General features: G+C 36.8%; 1 protein-coding gene across 1 annotated transcript in view; it reads right to left on the minus strand.

The window, feature by feature from the left end:
• The window catches only part of gbe1a (glucan (1,4-alpha-), branching enzyme 1a), a 379113-nt gene that overhangs the window by 26244 nt on the left and 331205 nt on the right, over positions 1–21664 (minus strand). The window contains exon 15 of the mRNA XM_015341997.2: positions 6841–6958. Within this exon, the coding sequence (XP_015197483.1) occupies positions 6841–6958 (118 nt within the window). The remainder of the gene's footprint in view (positions 1–6840; positions 6959–21664) is intronic.

Here is a 21664-nt window from a genome sequence, read left to right on the forward strand (position 1 = left end):
GAGTGAAGGGATGTTCAGTATTGCTAGTGTCCTTCCAGCTTCCTGTTATCAGAGACAAAACAGTGAATTTTCCACACTTGCACACTTTCCACACTTGTGGAAATACCTTGAACTGATACAAATAAATTAGCAGTTGCAGCTAAGATACCACTTAAGTGCCACCATAATGCAAACTTGAACCACTAATCAATAGAAGAGGGATGCAGAAGACACTTTTTAAAATGTCCAAAAATACATCTTAAATTTGCACACTGTCTGAAGTCAAGTGTAAATCATAGAATCTGGGTGAAGAAATCCAGTTTGGTTTTAAAGGAAAGCTCTGACCATACACAAAGACGTGTCTTGATAAATCAATCTGCGCTATGAAGGCAAATGCTCACAGAAGGTACAGGAGTTTGAAAATAACATTTTTATGTGTAACTTCATATTAAAGAAGTTTTCAGGGAGCGTCTATTACTTTGATAAAAAGAACGCAATTTCACTAAGCTCTTGTTACAGCCAAAAGTCTATTCATTTTTTTCAGAAGCTGCAGTCAATTTAATTTAATTTTGCTTGGGCAAAAGCTAAATTAAATTTTGAGGGCTGTATTCATTTCAAAGATCAAGAAGTATGGACAGCCATAGTAATCTGTGATAAACAATAATATTGTGATTAATTCTGGACTGTTTTAAAAGCCTGGGACAGGTGTAATCCACAGTATATATCCAACATATTTTTTAAATTCCCCTTTTCTGTCCTGTACAGTATATATTATATATTCTGAGAGCATATAACAAGGGAATACATAAATATAGCAAACAATAGCATTTGTTGTTTTGTCTTTAGACTTGAACGGAGACGACTAAGAAACCTGACACAAGTATTCAAAATCCTTCTAAGCACTGATTTGGTTATAAGTAACTATAAGATTAGTTTAGGTTGTTGGGAACATTCTACACACTTAGTTGATTTTGTATTAGTAACACTAGTTTAATACGGGTGAGTGCCGTTTGTCTTGTATGGTTTTGGATAGCCAGTGGAAGTTAGCTAGGGTATTTGAAGACGCCAAAGAACGTGTGTTTTGGGGTTTTTTTGTAGTCAGGTTAGCTTTAACTCACTTTCCTAGCCAGCTCCATTTTGTTTGTTATTTTCTTTTCTTTGGCACCACTCTAGTTCCCTTACCCTGTGTGTTATCGTGTCTTACCAGTCACTTATTCAACTTAAAATCATCACTTTTGCACCCACCCTTGTTATCACGCTTTCTAGTCCCTCACCAGAACCCACCTGCTTCCAAAAATTATCTTAAATGTTACATCCCTTTATCCCTAGACACTTGGGGTCATAACACTACCCAAACAATGAAATACTTTATGTACAGTAGCTTCTGTGATATAAACCTTTTTATTTAAAATTTCTTTTGCAGATGAAGTTCCATGATCTTGAAAATACTTACCAATGAAAAACATACAAAAACATAAGACATAGATTTGTTAGCTGGCATTATTGTAGGCCACCCTACAGGCTACAAGTCTAAAATCATGATTTCACTGACTTAACAGCAGCTGACTTTACAGCATACAGTTCAATCACACTCCATAACTGCTTCAGACCCTAGACATTTAAATTACTCACCACCTTGCTGCATTAAAACTATTGCTCTAGTCATTAATAAACCAAGCCATTTAATATTACAAAAGTCTAGGTATATGGTCATGAATAATACAATTTGCTAGGCTCTAGGAAAGGTCTTATAACCTCGTTTTGCCTTTGCTCCATTTTCATTTCATTATCTCTGAATTCTGTTTTTACTTCATCATATTTGTATTCCTTTTCATGTGTGTCATAAAAACAAGTGTAAAGCATCTTGCCACACAACAAGATTTGCAACCAAAAAAGAAATAAATCCTCAACAATAAACATACATGGTACACACTTAATTCTTCTTCTTGTGAACATTTTATACAGTGATCCTTATCATAATACTGTGGGTTGAGCACTGGGAATAGTACATTTGCAGATTGTGGCTTATAAAATTGGTCAACACATTAGAGCACAAAAGAGGGGCATAACAATGTAAAGGCATAACTCATGTGGCTTTACAGTCATTTAAAGTGTCAGCACTTTTTCATCATTGATAGCTTTAAAGATGTTTAACAGTTTCAGGGTCTTCAGGTCTTTCCATTAACAGGGCTGTTGGCTGCCAGAACATTCAGCTGTACACTAGATTTAAACCCTGATGAAAACCCTCTTTACCATACTTTAAGGACTAATTGGCCTATAAGAGGCATTTAGAGGTTGGATTCCAATGTATTACACAGCACAGAATAGAAAACATTTGCACCAAACATTTGGCTAATTAAAACATATACTGTAATGTCTGTCATTTTTGCAGCAGGCATAAGTTTAATAGCAGTCAAGTATAAGCATTTTGCAGAATGACAGTCCAAAGAACAGGGCATCAACAGGAAATAATAAAAAATGGCCTTCATTCCAATCACTGCATTAATAATAAAGAAGAATGGTGTGCAGTATTTTTTTTACATATTTTCTGTTTTCTACTATATTTTATCTGCCTGATTCTTTATTTTCCATACGGACAATATCCAATATTATCTATTGAGATGTAAATCATTATAGCTCATGGTTAACAATTTACTGAGGACAATTCATATGTGCTAAATAAGAAGTGAAATACTGTAGGTTCTGAATGTGCTGGTGTGTCTGAAAGAAACTTGTTTGTCTAAGCCAAATTCAAACTCCAGTTAATTGGAGTCCACTTAATTCTTTGACTGCATAATGGTATACTGTCACACTGCCATTGATTCATGATGTTATGCAGATGCCATATTTTGCCTAAAAAACATGCTATTTGAACATATAAAATCACGTTGTTTATAAAACATATGAATTTCATACAGTACCTAGTGAGTTTTATTCCTCCAAATAAAACAAGTGAAGAGCTCTTCCCTGACGTTTTTCTACTATCGGGCCAATTTTCTTTACATAAAGGCTTCACCTGCTTAAAAACTCCTCTGGCCTGCTTCTTCACTGCCTCTCCATGAGCTTATTTGCCACAAGACTGTATACACCTCAAAGCAACAAAATCTACAGGGATACACAGAAAATGAGTCTCCGAAGAAAACAACTGACTATCTCCTCTCCAAGGAAACCTCACAGCCGTCTGATTAAATTGTCTCACTGTTCTACGGGTTGCTTCCAAACTAACCCATTAGCACAATGCAGTGGGGCTGGTTATAGGAATTGCAGATATGTTGTGTGGCGGTATCGCTGTTTAGGAGGACAAAAATAACATGATTTTGGATAAAAAATGAACTTTTATTGATTGGGCCCTACATTTTCATATGGTGAAGCAAATCTATGTACTTTTGGTTCTGTATGGTTCAGCCCACCCCTCTATAGTATACTGTAGCATAGAAAATCAAGTATAGCAGAAATGCCTATTTGAGTTAAGGTCTATGATTTGAAACAAAGAGGTTTCAGTACATCCCAGTCCTGTTATCATGGACAATTTAATTCATAACTTGTCATTCAAAAGAAATCAATATAAATAATGTTTAATTACAGTATGGTAATTATGTTAATTATGATAGAGTACTTTATGTGACAAGCACTGCACTGCTTAGTACTTTTTTAAAGGCCTAACAGAACATAAAAGGTTGTAGGAAATACTTGTCCTTGGCATTTAGTGTTGCCATGTAATGTGATTTGGTACTCCTCTAATGGCTTCATCCAATTGTTTGTGTGGAAACAATTCCAATTCCTATTTGTTGATAGGGTAGATTATATTCCAGTATACAATCATTGTTTGCACTGGATTAACAAGCAGAAAATAGACTATTAAATATTATTTTAGTGGAATAACTAAACCATTAATTTTCAAACCACCCATTTTCAAACCACTTTATTTATTACTGCGTCTCAGAGGCCTGGACACCCTGGACAGGACGCCAGTCCGTTGCATGGCAAACACAGAGAAAAACACACTCACACCAGAGCCAATTTGCTCAGAAGCCAATTAAACTACTGTACCAGTATGTCTTTGGACTGTGGGGGGAAACCAGAGTACAAAGAGGAAACCCATGTGAATATGAGGAAAGCTTACAAACTCCACACAGACAGCAGCCTGGGAATTGAACCAAGGGCCCCAGCACTGTGAGGCAACAGTGCTAACCACTGCACTTCCCTGTGAGTATTTTACAACATAAAAATTATACTAGCAACTTTTGCTCTTGCGTGGTGTTGCAGATTCTGTTTTTCTGGATTAAATTTGACTACCTTAAAACAGAAAATGTCTCAGCTGTAGTGTATAAAGGTCAGAGTTTCAGTTTACATACTGAGATAATGACACTAAGACATGAAAACAGCACTTTTTTTCTGATTAGAGGTAAGACAGTTACTTTTACAAAGTTTCAGAATCATCAAAATCTGAAAAGGAATACATTTTGTTTCAGGTTCATTTTGCCACACTGTAAATATTCAGTTTACTGAATACTAAGAGAATACTAAGTTCCCATGAACAATTTTCAAATTAAGTTACGAAACATGCCAGACTAGAAAAAAAATAACCTTCATTTAAATCATCCTTAGGAGGACATGTTAGAAAAGACAGCAACTTAGGGAAGCAGAAGCCTGGAAGACAAGAAATAAAGCAGCTTAAATAGTGAGGCGACGTGAGAGCTAGACAAGAAGGTGTCGGCTTGTATTTCATGTTCGGAGGCACAGAGGAGGCAGTGTTATCTATCAATGTGAAAAGAAATAAACGACACATTTATTATTCCATAAACGTGCAGCTACCAGAAATCAATAACAATACGAGGCTCAAGGAGTTTATTTATGACCCGCCTGGCTGTGTTTTCCCTGCTAAATGCAAGCTCAGAAGGCTTAGAGGGCCTCGGCGATTGCAGATATAATAGATTAGAAATGGAAGTTTAAATTGTGAGCCGCGCACCTTTGGCCACGCTAGAGTCTTTGAAATAGGCTGGCAAATGAAAGTGTTGCAGGCTTTGAAAAAGCTATGCAGTCTGCGCTGATGGAAATGCGTGGCTCTAGTCGGGGAAGCCCGTTTGCATTCCTTTAGAGTTTATAGGAATAGCTCATGAAATTACTTGGTCATTTCTTCCCTCTCGGTTGTCTAATGTGGATATTAGCTTGAAAAGCAATGCAACCAAAAAAGGAACATTACAGTACTCTCTTGTTAATGGAGTCCATTCCATTCGCATATTCTGTGCTGAAAAGAAACGCAGGCAGCATTTCTCTCTGCTGCAGCATGGGATCATGCCATTTTGTGTTAGGCATGTATGCATAACATGGACATATGTAGGATGTGCCTGTTCTGACCCGTGTAGCCAGCCAGGAAAAATAAAATCAATGGTAACTGTGACGTCCCAGTGAAAGCCGTGTGATAAAACAGTCAGGTAAGGCTTGCAGGGCTCAACAGTTCTCCAATATTACATTCAATATGTAAAAGAGGTGAGGTGATACAATTGCTCAGAGGTTAGTATTGTTTCCTTGCAACGATTCTAGACCTGGGGTGCTATCTGCGTGGCTTTTGTATGGTTTTTCTGTGTTTGCATGGGTTTTCACCTACAGACCATAGACATAATGGTACAAGTAGGTTAATTGACTTCTGGGAAAAATGACCCTGGTGTGAGTGTGTGTGTGTGTCTGTGTCTGCCCTGGACTCGTGTCGCATTCGGTGTGTTTCCTGCCTTGTGCCTGTCAGGAAACCAATTGGTAGAATAGGAGGATCCTTATGTGTAACCGTGAATATCGCAGAATGAGGAGTAGCACAGGGACAATCCAAAAGACGTAATCCAGGGGCTTGGTCAAATAGGGAGGCAAAGAGTCCGGTAACGAGGGAAATCCAAAAAGACAATCCAAAAACAAAATCCAAAATGCGTGGTCAAAAGGCAGGAAAAAAATTAGGTACCAGGAAATCAGTCAAAAGGTTGTGAAACACACACAAGAGAGTTCTACTGGAAGCTTCTCAATAGTGAGCAAGGGTTGGTGTGTGAGAGAACTTTAAATACTGAAAGGAAAGGGATGCCATTGGATAATTGGTTTGGGAATGAGAATTTGTGGAATCTGGTGTATGTGGGAATGTGATAGGTTCAATTAGGAATGAGATTGTGAAACAGTGGGTTTGGGAATGCAACGGCGTTTGCGAGGGAGAGTGTGGGGCATGACAGTGCCCTTGCCAGGATAAACTCCAGCTATCCTGCAACCCTGAACTGGATAAAGTGGATAGGAAATGGATAGATATAAAAGACGGGGTAGTTAGATATTGACATTAGATAACAATCATTTCATCTTTCTCCCTCACCCATAGATTGTAACCATGATTAAGAGTAAGGAATATGTTTCCATATTTGAAAGAAAATTCTAATGAAAGTAAACACCAAAATTAAAAACATGCACCATTTGCCTTCTTTGCGTTAGCTGTTAAACAGTATTCAGCTAAACTAAAACAAATGCAAACCCCTGAGCTGTGATCTCTTATGACAAGCTTCTTCTCAAGCAGAAATCTGTGGTCAATAACAGCTTTTAGTTTCCTGATGGATGTTTGAGACGTAGCCTTCACAGTGCTCTCACATACTGTAAGTTAATGCAGATTATACTGAGTGAACAAAGGTCTGGAGAAGAATAACATTAATGAAGAACATTAAAAGTATTTTGGTACAGAGCTAAAGAGTACAAAGTGTTTATGGGTTACGCAGCCAATCCTCTCGATTCTGTTGAGATGTTTATCCTTAGTAAAGACAAAAAACATTAAAATCATTAATAAAACAATAATCAAGAGCTGCTCTGTTTGTTTTTTGTTGTGGGAAAACATGAACTTACCAGCAATGAGTTTTGACGGTTGTTGAATGGAACAGGTTCGGTAAGGAAGTCCGTGTTGTGGTCAAGCCGCTGGTGTCCACCATATTGAGCCATGTCAGAATCCAATTTAATTTTATACCTGGTGACAACAGGTTAAGGAACAGCTGATCCAAAGACAAAACATTTCAGGGCAAACCCATGTGTTTCAGAAGTTTCTAAGTAACCACATTTTAAATGTGATTGAGTCAGTTGCAATAAAATGGAAAAAAAATGACAAAAATCCAAGGCAAGATCAGCATATTCATTACTAAACATGCCACTAACATGTAGCAGCAAACAAACTGCTTGATATCTACTTCACAATGAAGGAATAAACACATCATTATAATTATACACAATAATGACACACCACTGTATTACAGTGAAATGGCTGAGAAGAATAAACAATGGCAATTAAAAATGATTTTTTAGAATACAAATGCAATTGAATAAGATTCAATAAATTGAAGCAAAATGAATATTAGAAATCACAGAATAAAGCATATTTTACCCAGAAATTATTGAATAGATCTGTTGTTGTGTTTGAGCATGGTCTCTTTTGTGGTTGATGTTGTGTTGAATACATACAATGTTTAATTGTTGGGCTCGGTATGAATGATTCAGAAATCTAGTATAATAACGTTGTTTAAATCTCAAATCTCAAACTCTGGTAGTTTATAAGTTTCCAGAAAATGACAGTAAGAAAGTCAGTATCCTCAAAGTCCTTCAGAACAAATTATGAGAAAGACAACTTTTTCAGTAGTTGTGCATAAAAGACAACATTGTTTTTCAAATGAGCAGAGCAAGACTATTGATTTTGTTTTAATGTTCTGCCGAAATTTATTGCTGCTTCCTCCCTTTATTATACCAAACAAATGGCTACAGCCGTATGCAAAAAAGAGCTGACTAAATCAAAGTGATGGTTTACAGATCTTTCATGTTTCCTACAACATAACCTAGTTCTGTCAAGAATGTTTTTCAACTCGCAACTACTGAGCTATAGGTTTGGCGTTTCTGATAACTTTTTTAGTTTCTGCAGCCCAAGAGGGAAAGAATTTGAGATTTACCGTTGTTTGGAAAAGCGAGCCACTGATATGATGCATGCCTCTGAGAAAAAATAACAGCCTTCCCACTCAGAACCTGTCAATACCTCATAATGCTGCAGGCTGTGCTGTTGTCATTTTCTTGGACGGTCTGGCTTTTTTAATAAATGAAAATAGCCCCCCTTCATGAGAGAGGCCGGCACAAGCATTATTATTGGAAATTTGTAACTGGATTATGTGAATATAAAGCAGCGGAAATTTTGTTAAAATGAAAATTGGTAGGTATGTTGCCACAATGGATCCTATCAGAAACAAGTGGGAAAAATAGATCTAGTTAAATACAGTAAGCTAGTTTTCAGGGCAAACTTAATTCAAAACTGTAAAACTGATTTTGGTAGTTATCTTAGTAAAGATTATAGCAGTGGAAGTTCTAAACTCTTGTTTACAGGCTGTGTTAATGATTTTGGACAACACTTGTTACTCTTGCTCTTTAATGTGTGAATCTACCCTTTGAACTAACCTGAGGTAATGGTAATAGATTATGTTGCCATTTCTGCAGCAGACTGTCACATTAGACAACCAAATGATCCTTCATCATTACCCTCAACACCTGACTTTCTCTTCTCAGCTCTGTAGGTACACATATCCATACTACTGCCTACTGTATATACAGTATTCATTGTGCCAGAAACAATAATGTTGATCTTCACAGATTGTAAGATTATGGTAGAACAGACACCCTTAACTCTTTAAATACAGAAACAAGCAGAATCTGTACATGTTTAATCTATTTTAAGTCAGTGAAATAATGCACTCATGTACATGCCACATGTTTAATTCTTATACACAGGTTTATTTGTTTTTATGGTTTCTGGTTCAAAATCAAATAGATGTTTAATGGGGCATTTGTAAGTATGAGGCAGCAGTAGAACACATCACTGCAGGTATAGAGGAATGTTTCTAATATAAAATCTATGTTTCTTCTTGAACAAGGGCTGCAGAAACTGCAGAAGAGGTTTGATTTGCATAGAAAAAAACAGAAAGGAAGGAGTTAACTATATTTCCACGTATAAAGGGAAAAGTAAGAATACACATAGGCTTTCCATAGGTTCAGCTCAAAATGTGTTAAATAATATTAAGCATCCTGCACATTGCTCTTGACTGTCTGAACAAACGTATGACAAAGGCATCTGTCAGTTGGACATTTTTCATTACTTTCTAACTATTTTGCTCCTGAGGCAAGTTTCCCCCTCAAGTAATCATTAGCTAAAACATAATTTGCCACCCATTGGGATTGCATTACAGATCACACATTCACAGCAAGCTGACTGAATAACTAAAGGCTCAAAAGTAATGAAACATAAAGACAGAAATAGAGTCTTTAACCCTTTAACTCCAAGTTCTGAGGTAACTTTTGGACAAGTTTCTTTATTTGAAGCCTAGTGTCTGGTCACCCACTGATATTTATTTTCCTACTTAAATGAGTAATGTGTTATCAAGTATTGGATTACAGTTCAGCAATTATTGCAGGTCTTCATCTTACTTCCAGAACACTGGTCCATTGAAGCCAATAATTAGATAAATTAAGAGCACAGGTGGAATCAAACCCATAAATATAAGGCCTTTCATCACTGAAGTCGTGTACTTTAAATCTCTGAATGCTTTCACAGATATTTGTTGTGGTCTAATAAAAACAGTTTATGTTGATTTAACATTTCTCTGGAACTGTGATGTTTACTGTACGTCACAATCAACACCTCTGTATGTTGATAGAGATTGCTGCTTCAATATCTAAGACAACAGCAAGTGCAATCAAGAGGCCAAATTGATTTTAGCGCTCTTTCATACAGTAAATGTTAAATATCTCTCTAAGCGTGAAAGGACAGGGTAGGTTGCTGTTATTGAAAATTTGAGGGTATCTAGCTTTGATGGTGCTTGACCAGTTGTCTCATGACTGGAACTATAGGTCACAGTCAGTTCCTGACATGGTTCCGGCTCAACAAATGGCACCTGGAATGCAGGAATCAACTTGCATAACTGAATGGACCTACTGGATAAGTCATGTGGAAGCCTGATGTACACGAATGTTAACCCATGGTGCCATGGAGCTATGAAACTGTTTTTATAATGCTTGCTGGGTAGTTAATGGTTTTAAAAAAAACACTCACAGACAAAGGTGTGGGTTTAAACATACTGTATAAGCTATACAGAGCCTCCCACGTGATGTTACTATATATTATTAAGTGATTTCTGTACTGTGCCAATCCAACACAGTACAGAATACATGACAATACATGAACACAAAAAAAACATTTAGAATTCTTACAAGTGTAAAAAAATGGACTTTAGCTCTGAAGTGCCTCAAAATTATTTTCCACCCACAGCTTGTTTAAATTCATTTTATCTTTTTTGTATGCTAGATAAAGGTCGATAAACACATTTGGCTTTTCTTAATCGGAACAAACAGATGATATAGGAGTGTGAGGGGATTAATTGGAGTGCTGCAGGAACAATTACACAGTTTGAGATAAGTGTTCATCAGAGCCTGAGGAAGCAGCTTTACACTTTACAAACACTGGTTATGAAAGCAATACATTACCTTCTTCTCCAACAGTGTTTTAGCCATTTCCCAAGGCCCAAATGGGAGTCATCCAATGTCTACTAATTATTGTCTCTTAAGAAAGTGAAAATTACAAAGACCTAATTAAATATAAAGACCCAATGTGTTCTAGATATTTCCCCAAAGTACCAAAAAGATATGGTACCCTGAAGTATTCAGGCATCTGCATTTAAACAGAAATTCTCCCTTAAATTTAACCCTTACATATAATACTTTGTCCTGTCCATAACCATTTATTAAAAAGGTTTACAAAAACAAAAAAATATTACAGGGGTCACCTGCAAACCATACTGTACATTAATACTTCTTTTTTGAAACACAGTTTGGTGAGTGATAGTACTGTATAAGATTAATGTACATCTAATAGATGTCTTAGTAAAGAAACATGTACAGTATGCATAAGTTATTCATTAGAGACAACAGGTAATAGGATTTATACTGGGGTTGTTCATTACTTTTAAGAGCAAATGTTTCACTTATAAAGAACAGGTTATAAATAAAGTCCAATGCATTGCTCTGAATAGATAATGATACTGCATTCACAAAATGCAGTATAAACACAGCATTTGCTTCAGCTTGTTTCTTTCAAAACATCATGCTCAGAACAGCAGCAATGCTGGTAGATACAACTGTGAAATCAATTAGGCAAAGAGACTGATGAACCACCTTTGCAAACAAGCATACAGGTAAAAGCAGAAGCTTAAATATAGAAGCAATTTCAAGGTCTCCTACTACACAAACCACTCCCACGAGTTTTACAGGATGAATTTGAGCCTTTTGATGGGAAACTTGAAGCTTTTTTCATTTGTTTTTTTTTACCCAGAAGACCAGAATTTGGGGTATTATTTGTCTATAGTTAATAGCATAAGAAGATATGTGGCTCAGTGTAAGAAGTAACAAAAGTAAAAAAAAAACAAACATTGGCAATTACTGATGAAATGCTCCTATCTGACCCAGTTAAATGAAAAGGAATCAATCAGGTGCACTGCAAATAAATGCAATGTCTCCATGGGCACTTAGAGAAAGAATAATATGCAGGATATTGAAGAAGTAGTAGTTTACTGAGAAGTTTACTGTACAATTATCCAATTAATTCTTATTTTATTACATTTTAAATTACATTTAAAATAAACACTGAGGTGGTGGTGGTGGGGGATCCGACATTTTATGGTTAGCTAATTAGAACATTGTTCAATACTCAACTCTACTATATATCCTGTAAGGTTTACCTTTACTCTGCTTCAGCCTTTAGAAAACTGCAATGTCTAAAACATAGTATTTTTAAAACAAATTATCTCCCATAGAGATATCTGAGCCACATCAATACGGTTTTAAAGTTAGGGTCCACCCAGCCACTGTACTGTACTGTATGTTTCCAGCGATAGTTTAGGAGGCCTCCAAGGACAAGAAAAATTGAAAACACTTTCAATAAATGCTGACCTAGTAATGAATTATGGACATTTCCCTGTTTAATTTGCTTTTCACTGCTTGCTTGACTGTTAAAAACTATTAAATTGATATTTAACCTAAGTTACAGGAAACACATTTCTTTTCAAGGAGCTCATATCAACAGCTTTGGACTTAAAATGCAATTTTATCACCATCTTTAAAGCAACCATTTACTGGAAAGTTTAAGGTTTTCAATGAAAATCAGAAAATCAAGATAGTGTTCAGAACATTACATACCACAATAGAATTTGAACACATGTAATGCTAATATTCAAACAGAACATTCCCTCGCAGCACGTTTTCTGTACTTATTTTTTTTATATCAACATCGTATCTCACCTTAGCCAGAGTTTGCACAAACACCTTTCCTGACACAACCAAAACTGACAGGCAAAATCAAAAGGTCTATCTGTTCCTGTGCAGGAACGGGCTGAGCTGTGCTTCATAAAAAATAAATAATGAACAGTGGAAACAATCGCTTTCATCTATGTAAGAAGCCTGATCCTTGGAGGAAATTTTGGTTCTGTGTTTATATAAGGCTCCTGAGTATTGAAAAACAACAGTTCATAACAAAAAAAAACATGTAAGAAATAAACATATGCAGTGGTCAAATACACTGGCAAGTGCAATAATTATCTCTTTCCCCTGTAGCCTTGTTGAGTTTAGCCCTCTCATGCTTAGTCTTATGATGACCCTCAAAAAGTCATTCATTTTCATACTGTTGGGAAATTCTACTTGCGTTCGGCTGTCTGCTTTGATATTAATGATTAAAAAGAGCTGCAGCTGCACTCATTGTCTGTGCTGAAGAATGCTGTATTCCGCCTTCTGTTCCTTGAATTGGGAAATACATCTTATTTTCTTTCCTAACAGAAATTTGCCTTTTATTATGGATATTTGGAGGTTTCTCAGCATTGCAAATTGAGAATGAACTCTCTTGGGTCATACGATATGCGGTATGAGGAAAGACTAGAATGAGTTTTGGCATTTGCAAAAAAAGAAGATTTCAGGCCATGTAGTTTTGCTTCCCCCCCATTTCATTGCCTCAAGTTTGAAAGCAAGATTCTTACAGAATAATTCACAAATTTATGGGCAATGACCTGCTTTTGGTCTCACATCAAACTAAATCCATTTAATACTCATTGAAAGGTATCAGTAAATGTTAAGAGACACTGGGCAGTTGTATCACTCCCTAGCCTAAATGAGTGCCTTCCAGAATTCACGCCTACTAAAGTTTGAATCATATGTGGGAGTTAATCACTTTGGGTGAGATGTAGCTATAGTTGGGACCACACATTTCCAGTCAACTGACAACACTAGTAAGTACAGTACATCTGATTAAGAGATTGCGAAATTCTTTTATTTCACTCCAGATTTTCTGGTATTTACTATATTTACAAAACTGTTTTCTTTGTATCTCAGACACATATTGATATTACCGCAGGTCAAAGCAGTCTCAATGCATATCATTTGTAGGGACATTATCAAAGTCAAATAGTTAAATTGATCAAACATGATTCTCCCTGCCTCAATCCAATGCCAGCATTTTCCTCTTATTCAGCTTACAAATAAGTATACAAATAGCTCATGCGCTTCATAGAACCCACTGTCTCTACAAATTGTCTCATCCCTTCTATCTCATGAGCACCAGAATAAGGCTTTGCAGAGCTCACCAATGGTTATTACGAGGGTTAAACAGTCTTCTAAATTGGCTCAACCTTCCTTTTGAACTTTGGCCTTGGGGTTGATTGCACATAAATTAGTATATTTTATTCATGGTTAAAGACCTTAACCTTGACCATTAAATATCTGATATGTTTTGGCAGATATATTAAAAACTGATTAATCTTACATTGCATAGCAATTTGATCCATTACAAGATTTACAAGCTGAGGTCTTTTATAGGAGGCAACAATAAGGGCTGGATATTTCAAATGTACTATCTTAATTTGAGTAAATAAAGAAATATTCAAAATTAAATACTCAAATACTATTATTAGCTTAATACTTATAGTGTTTTTCTTTGCCAGTAGAAAACACAAATCTATCTGAGGTAATTTTCTTCCCTCTAGTTTTTAACAGTTATTTGACTTTTACAATACACAAGCCAAAAAACACCCCTTTTCATTCTGATGTAAATTTTATGATTCTAAAAAAAAGATTTAACTGATCCAATATATCTTGACTTAAACAAATAACTGTTTACTCTTGAGGAATCATGGAACACTACAGTGGTGTTTTAAGTTTACATGGAAAACCATAAGTAGAGGACAAGTAGAGGTTCTAAAAAGATAAAATGTGTACTGATCATTGCATGCTTCTCTTTTGATTTTGTTAAAAGAGTCTTCATGAGAAGCGGATTACTGCATAGTAACCTAATTTTTTGTCGTATACTTTTTCTCATTTAATATTTAAGCATCTGTGCCATGGCTATTCATAATCTTGGCTCACAGTACTGTACTTTCAGTGCTCCTGTAGTCTTCTATGTATGCAACGCATAAGCTACACCAGAGTCAAAGTGTTTATCTGAGGACACTAAGTACAGAATATGTTGTTGATAAACTCTGATAAAAAGCATCTTCCTCAGTCTGTGACAGTATGTATTTCAATTTAGTAAAAAATAACCAATTAATCTAATGAACTACTAAAAGTGGAAGGAATCACCAGGTATGGATTAGTTTTAGTACATAGGATTAGTATATATTCACATTATATCTCTATATCTGTATTCCTTCTGAATTTTACACATTTGTTGGTGCATAGTTACTTGTCCTACCAGCTACTCCACAAAGGATAACTTCTTAAAAGATTGCTAAAAGCTGAAATGCCAGGAGGTGTAATGAGCATTTTTAAAAGATTGGATTTGTAGCTTTCTGAGACACAAATGTCCCATTCCTTCTAATAAGACTTAAGGAAAACTACTCATAATCCATATTTACTGATACGGTAACATACTGTACAATCATAAACAATATAATAAGGAGAAACAGAAAAATGTAGAACAGGATGTGCTGCAAAGTGATAAGGATAAAAACAAGTGCTAAAATGTGGACTGGCAACATTAATAATAGTACATGACAATCCCAAAACACGACCATTTAAAAAGAACATCTAAAAAAATGGCATAAGGGAAGAAAGAAATTTCTTGGCAAGCCTCTTTTTTAATACACTGATCCCAGGGTAATGGATGGTTCTTGTTTTTTACAATTATTTTTGGCCTACAGATGGCTGATATTGCTGCCTGCAGTTTGTTATTCTGAACAATACAATAATGATGTTTGTAAAAATAGAAGATTATCCCAGAGCCTGTCAATTCTGACCTTTGAAAATAGAAAAAAAAAATTCCCAAGGACCATTATTAGTTCCACTAATGACCCACAGAATTCATCCAAAGATACAATTACATACCAGGACTAGGATACAGGTTTCTTTCAGAAATTGACTTTTTTAAATTGCCCAGGAACAATGGTGACTTTTTTATAATGCCAAAATTGGGATTCATTTGAAACCTTTCTTATATTTTCTAAATCCAAGGTAAATGAGTGATAACTGTGTTCTGAAGAAATGTTCAGGACCAAGGAAAAACCCCAGTTCCCAATAACAAATTCCCAGCTCCAGGGTAAAAATATAGGCTTCTAGGGCACATCAGCACACTCCACTATGCACGATTAACCCCAATGCAGCAACCTCTTGTTTTTCTTGGGACAGAGGGGGGGTTCTGATTTCCTCTTCCATATAGCCTGGCACTTATCTCACAAAACAAGCAAACTGGAGTAAAAATTGAAATACTCTTTTCATGATCACATATCTGGGGATCTTTTGCAACTGATTTGACTTGGAAAAACAGTACACAGGCAATGGATTGATCTTAGGTAACAAATGTGCCTTTGATACAATGGTTTAAATGAAAGGAAGGTAAAACTTCAATAGGCCAGGTTAAAGCAAGGAGAGGAGAACAATACGATGTGTTAACCTGTCAGAGCGCAGAGAGGAGAACAATGTATTTGGCTAAAGCAGAAGGAGTTTGTTTAGGTTTGCTCTTTTGATATTCAATTTGCAATAAAGATGGAAAGATACAGTAATGGTGATTTGGTACAGTTAGAGTGAAAACAACAACATACTGCTTGCCTGCCAGTGCTGAAAAGAATATTGCAGTAGAAAAGTCAGAAGAAACAATCCTAGATCATTTGTCATTCTGGAAAGACTCATTAATGAATTCAAGGCACACATGAGGAGAAAACACTTATTTTGTGTTTTCCCATGTTATTCAGATAAAACACTGTCTCCATGCCCAGAACTAGCTTGTCTCACATGGCAAAATGTCCCTCAGACTTGCCAATAGTAAGAGTTACACTGTCAAATCAGTGTTTAAACCTGCACAGAGGGGGTCTGACATCTGGTGAGATACACAGTAGAATAGTTTTTAACAAATACAGACCCTATTACAGTGCTCTCCAACATCCAAATCATATATTTCACAGCAAAACTGTGGTATAGCAATGCTGGGTTGAGTAGTGAAAGAGCGCTCAGTGGAGAACTGAGTGGTTCCCCACACAGGAGGAGTTGTGGATTTCAATCAGAATTTCTAACCAAACTTTCCTGTGTCATGTCTGACTTGACTATTCAGAGCTTAAGAAATCGAGCAGCCAGCAGGCCTGCTAGCAAGATGAGTAAAGGCTCTTTTCCATTCACTTTCCAAATTCATCTTTTTTTTACACATCAGCAATGCAGAGATACTTTTTCATTTTTTAAACAAAGCATCCAAACAGTGGCTGAAGAAACATGTTTTCATTATGTACTCCAGACATAGAGAAGAGTCAACATAGAGATAATTGCTTTTGGATGTTTTCTTTATATTTACAGTATTAAAAAGTATGGGGCAATATTATTCCCAGGTATGCAAAACCCAGCAAACAAATCTAAAGAGTAATAAACAGGGATCTCAAAACCAACTTAAGCATCATTAATTCTCTACAGAGTTTTGGATATTTGTTTTAAAAAATTCAGCACTGAAAAGTCAAAGTTAGGGAATCCGTCCTTTGTTACTGTGGAAAAACCTTTTTCGTTGCAGTTTAAATTACACTGGAAAAAAACAACTAAAAAAAACTCTGTCTTACAGTGCTGAGCCTGCCCAGGACTCATTCTAAAGAAATGAGTCTGTAGAACAGATGCTGTTCCTGAGAGAAGTAAGGAGTTACACAGAACAGTAAGGCAGAATTTGACATACAGGGTCTGTACTGATGTTTTTTTACTAGAGTTAGTATTTAAATAAATAAATAAGCTGTCAATATTCTTTTTTATTCCCTGCAGTACTACCCAATTCACATTGCACAGCCTTCTCGCCCAAAATATAAATGAGTATTTGCACATCAAATCCCACCCTCCCGTCTCAGAGAGCCAGGAGACTTAATGTAGCATACACAAAGGCACAGGTACAGTTACCCGGAAAGGCATGGCAGATGTTTATGAAAGGAAATAAGAAGCAGGCACTGCTTTAAATATACTTTTTTAACCTTGATACATGGCACTTTGGGACTAGTTTTACTTCTTATTTACAGTATCAAAATAACCCCTTATGTGATGGATTGGTTCACTAGTTGTGTGCTACACACCACTGGCCCACAATCATGTTGTTGTGTACAGAAATGATCACAGCACCATGCGTTCTAAGCAGAGCATTACTTGAGTTTTAAACAGTTTAACTTGTTGAGTTCATGTTTTGTCTATAAATCAGAAATATTTGCTATGATATTTTGAGGATTGCACCATAGTTTTCTTCACAGAAGGCTTGTACACAGGTGTAGGCCTGTAATTGAACTAAAAACAACTTTTATGTTACTTTTGCATTGCACTTCATTTGCATTTGTATGTTGGCAAGTCGGGCTAAAAATGGAAAAGCTAATCTTTTCTTGAAAATTGTTAGAGATGAGTAATATTCTCTTTGAGTGAGGCAAATTAATAGGGTGTTTAATCCTATCTCACAAGAATTGCCTTTTACATCTCTATATATTAAATTGAATTCAAGATTCTACTGAAGACAAAAGTGTTCGGTAATCACATATCAGACATTATTGTGAAACAGCCATGCTCCATCTGATCAGGAATGGGAGGCTGAGCTGATAAACCCCCTTCATACCTTATCCCAAGAGGTACATGAGTCAATAATCTCTGCAGGAAGAAATGATTGATCCAACTTTTTTTTCTCAGAGAATGGTAATGCATATCATAAATCTACTGCTACAATCTGAATGACTACCATCTGTAATAGCCATTGTCATTAATATTAGGAGGGTTTAACTTTACTTCTTTTTCTAGAATATGAAAGAATGCATCCAAACTTGAAACTGCAGAATTATTTAGAATAACATTAAAGTCATCAACACTGCCTGATAACAAGTAGACGCTGACCTGACATTAATAGGCACCCGAATGTAAGGTATATATCAAAGAAAGATCTCTTCTGACAGGCAGAGCTTTCATACTGGTATCCAACTGGGATTTCAAATATTCCGACCAGCTGGATAAACTGCAGGATATGAAGAATGTGTCCATTGAGAGCCTGAAAAAGTTTGTGACGGCTGAGTTTGCCTGTCGAAGGTTTAAGTAATATGCATTTCAATGACTTGACTGGTATTTTTAGCACACTGCTATCGTAAATTGGCTTGAGTACATGCAAATGCAGCTACATTTGTTGTAGATTTTTGAAAGACGCTAATGTGTCCTTCTGGTGGTCTGAGAAAACTCTCTAATTCCTAGGAACAATGCCAGTACATTATGCCTAAATATCATAGTGTTATTTCACTCGTCTTTTACTTAAGCATCACATAAACTTGTTGGCATTTTACAAAATCTTAAAAAAGCTTGATAGAGATGGAAACCAGCTGGCCATGCTGCTGAAACTGATACTGTGGGATTGTTCAAGAAACAGTAGGATGATCTTTACATCCATCACTTTTCTTAATGCAATCTTGGGACTCTTAAGAACCTCACAAGTGAAAGACATCTGTTTGATGAGTGGCACCAGGGTAAGGTGGGGATCTGTAGGGCAGCGGGAGACTTGCATGATATCAATGAAAGATGTGCTGCTCCTCCAACCAGTGTTACCTCTCTTGTCTGTTGCTTTGATGTTGGTAACAGGTCAAATAGCAAAAGGCATGCCTACATTTCTTTACATTACAATCTTCAGTATATGAAATTAAATTGGCCTGGATAATTGTTTTGTAACTGAAATATTTTTGATACCTCTAACAAAGCCCTATTTTATTTTTTGGGGGTAAATTCATACATTTTAAAAGGTAGATGCCTGTATGTCTGTTATTTTCAGTATGTTGTGCTTTTTAACAGTTGTCTGCCAGTTAATAGGGATTCTTTTGCTCATGCATCAGTGGTGATCTTCCTGCCCGTTCAGATACCCATTTTTCTCAATTTCGTGCTCTCACACCTTTCTCCATATCCTCTCACAAAAGCTTTGTTATTGTGTGGACATTGCATTATGAAATAGCTCTGCTAGGATTTCAATACACTGCAGTGTGATTACAAACAGCATGCTTAGGGTCAGCCTGGTCTTGGCATATAATTTAAATCTTTTCTTGCCAAAGGAATCATACAGAATCAAATGGTTTCAAAATAGCCTGCTACTGACTATTACATCAATGTGGGTTCTGAGAACGTAGCTGTGTCTGGACAACATTCCCCAAAGCTATTGTCTTCAAGCAACTAGTCAGGTGACTGAGAGCAGCAGTTCATTCCCCCAAGACATTTCTGAGATATATGGTTCAGACACAGCACCTCTCACAGGGTGTAAAAACCTCTTTCTTTTATTGAAAAAACAATAGTTAATATATAATAGCCTTGTGTATATAAGTATGGATTTCATAATAATCATACAGATAGTATAACACTGCATCATCTCCATAATCTTGAGTTATGCAATGACTATTGACTACGGCAACTATTAATGTCTGTGTAATTCAAGTACTACAGGTTCCTCTTAGTTAAACACAAACAAGTTCAGAGTTTACTGTCCTTCATTATCTTTCATGTTACAAAAACCTTTATCCTTATAAATGTGCTAGCGTGTGTTATCAGAAGTCAGGGTTCCCATGGGTGGTTGGGATGCACAATAGGCCAAGTGTTGCTGGGGCAGTATGGGCTTCAATTGGCCAGCATTTTCTTGGCTTGTGATGCAACAGTCAGCTTCCAGGTACCTGCAGTGTTCTCTGTGGGATACTCTCTCCTCCATTATGGGGGCTCAACACTTCTGTGAAGGACTAACGAGCGCAGCATGTCAAATGGCATGCAGCTGAGACAGAGGGAATGTCCAAGGAGCGCGTCTTAGAGTCCCTTGTTCCTCCTGTTTGGGCTTAGGCGACCTAGCCATGAGCTAGGACTCAACTGAATACACATCAAGCAACTGTTGATTCCAGCTCTAATGATACAGAACAGTGAATACAATTAATGATTCCAAAGTTGAAAAAAAAGAAGCTTGAGAGAGAACTTGGGACAGCTATGCATCATTTCTACCCTCCACCGCGCACTGTTGGGATGCAGAATGTGGGCGGATGCGAACTCAGGATCTCGCTACTTCAAAGATCATGTTCCAAAGGATACTGGGAGAGAGCTCATTAAATAATTTGTGATTGCCTTTCAAAACACAGATTGAGGGGAGAAGCAAAAGGGATGAATAAACAAACAAGGTAAACGGAGATGCAATTAGTACTTTCATTGTTTGCAGTTCTGTACCCATTAGATACTGCGGAAAAGGTAATAAAAAGCAGGAGACTTACTGTAACACCACTAAGATAATGTGGCTACAACAAGCATTACAATGTTGCTATAAACATGGACCTGCAAACCGAAATAATTTTCATTGCCCTATAAAATAATATTGCTACATTCACTGAAGGAACAGCAAATGCGTACATCTCCTGTAATGCAGGAATCCTCTTTTGTAGGGCAATGAAGATAATTTTTTTCTTTAGGCAAGGGAAATGCCCTTACAAAAGCATGACTTGTTTTCTCAATGTCTCTTTCCCTCAGTTCTATGGTGCTCTGTTTTGTTTTCTAAAGCTGTCACTGTATTTTTTTTTTCTCCCAGGGTACTATAATTAAGCTGTAACCTATCAGTTGCAAGTAGCCAGGGTAGTACTCTTCCTTCTGGGGATGGCGGAGGCACACTGATAAGCAGCAGCACGAAGTTCTAATAAGCTAGAGGCGATATTTCTAATGAGAGATTTTCAGACTCCTCCAGGATGTTTCACAGCTGCTGTCATCTTTTAAGTACAGCGTGCTCCTGAGCAGCACTAGAGGGAGCGACTGGGTGCCGAGGTAAACACTGTGTCACACGGACACAGCAGCAATGTTGAAATCCTGTTTTAAGTGATCAGCAGACTCTGAGAATATTTTATCTGTGCAGTGTGACACAAGCCAATTTCAAACTACGAGGCTTGTTAAGTGTACAAAAAAAAACAAGGCCAGCTTTCAATGCACCCACACCAAGTGGATATTGACACATCGTTTTTCTGCCTGAGCAGTCTGGGCAGTCATTCGAGAAAAGAAAAAGGAAATGGATACAAGCGGTTTTGAAATAACTCAGGCAGACTTGAGTGCCCCTGTGTAGCTCCAGGACCCAAGGGAAAGGATACAGTTAGCTGAACTCCTGTGTGAAAGACCTGAGAACCCCACTATGTTATACTGA

Source organism: Lepisosteus oculatus, chromosome 5, assembly GCF_040954835.1.
Source record: "Lepisosteus oculatus isolate fLepOcu1 chromosome 5, fLepOcu1.hap2, whole genome shotgun sequence".
NCBI classification, from domain to species: Eukaryota; Metazoa; Chordata; class Actinopteri; order Semionotiformes; family Lepisosteidae; genus Lepisosteus; species Lepisosteus oculatus.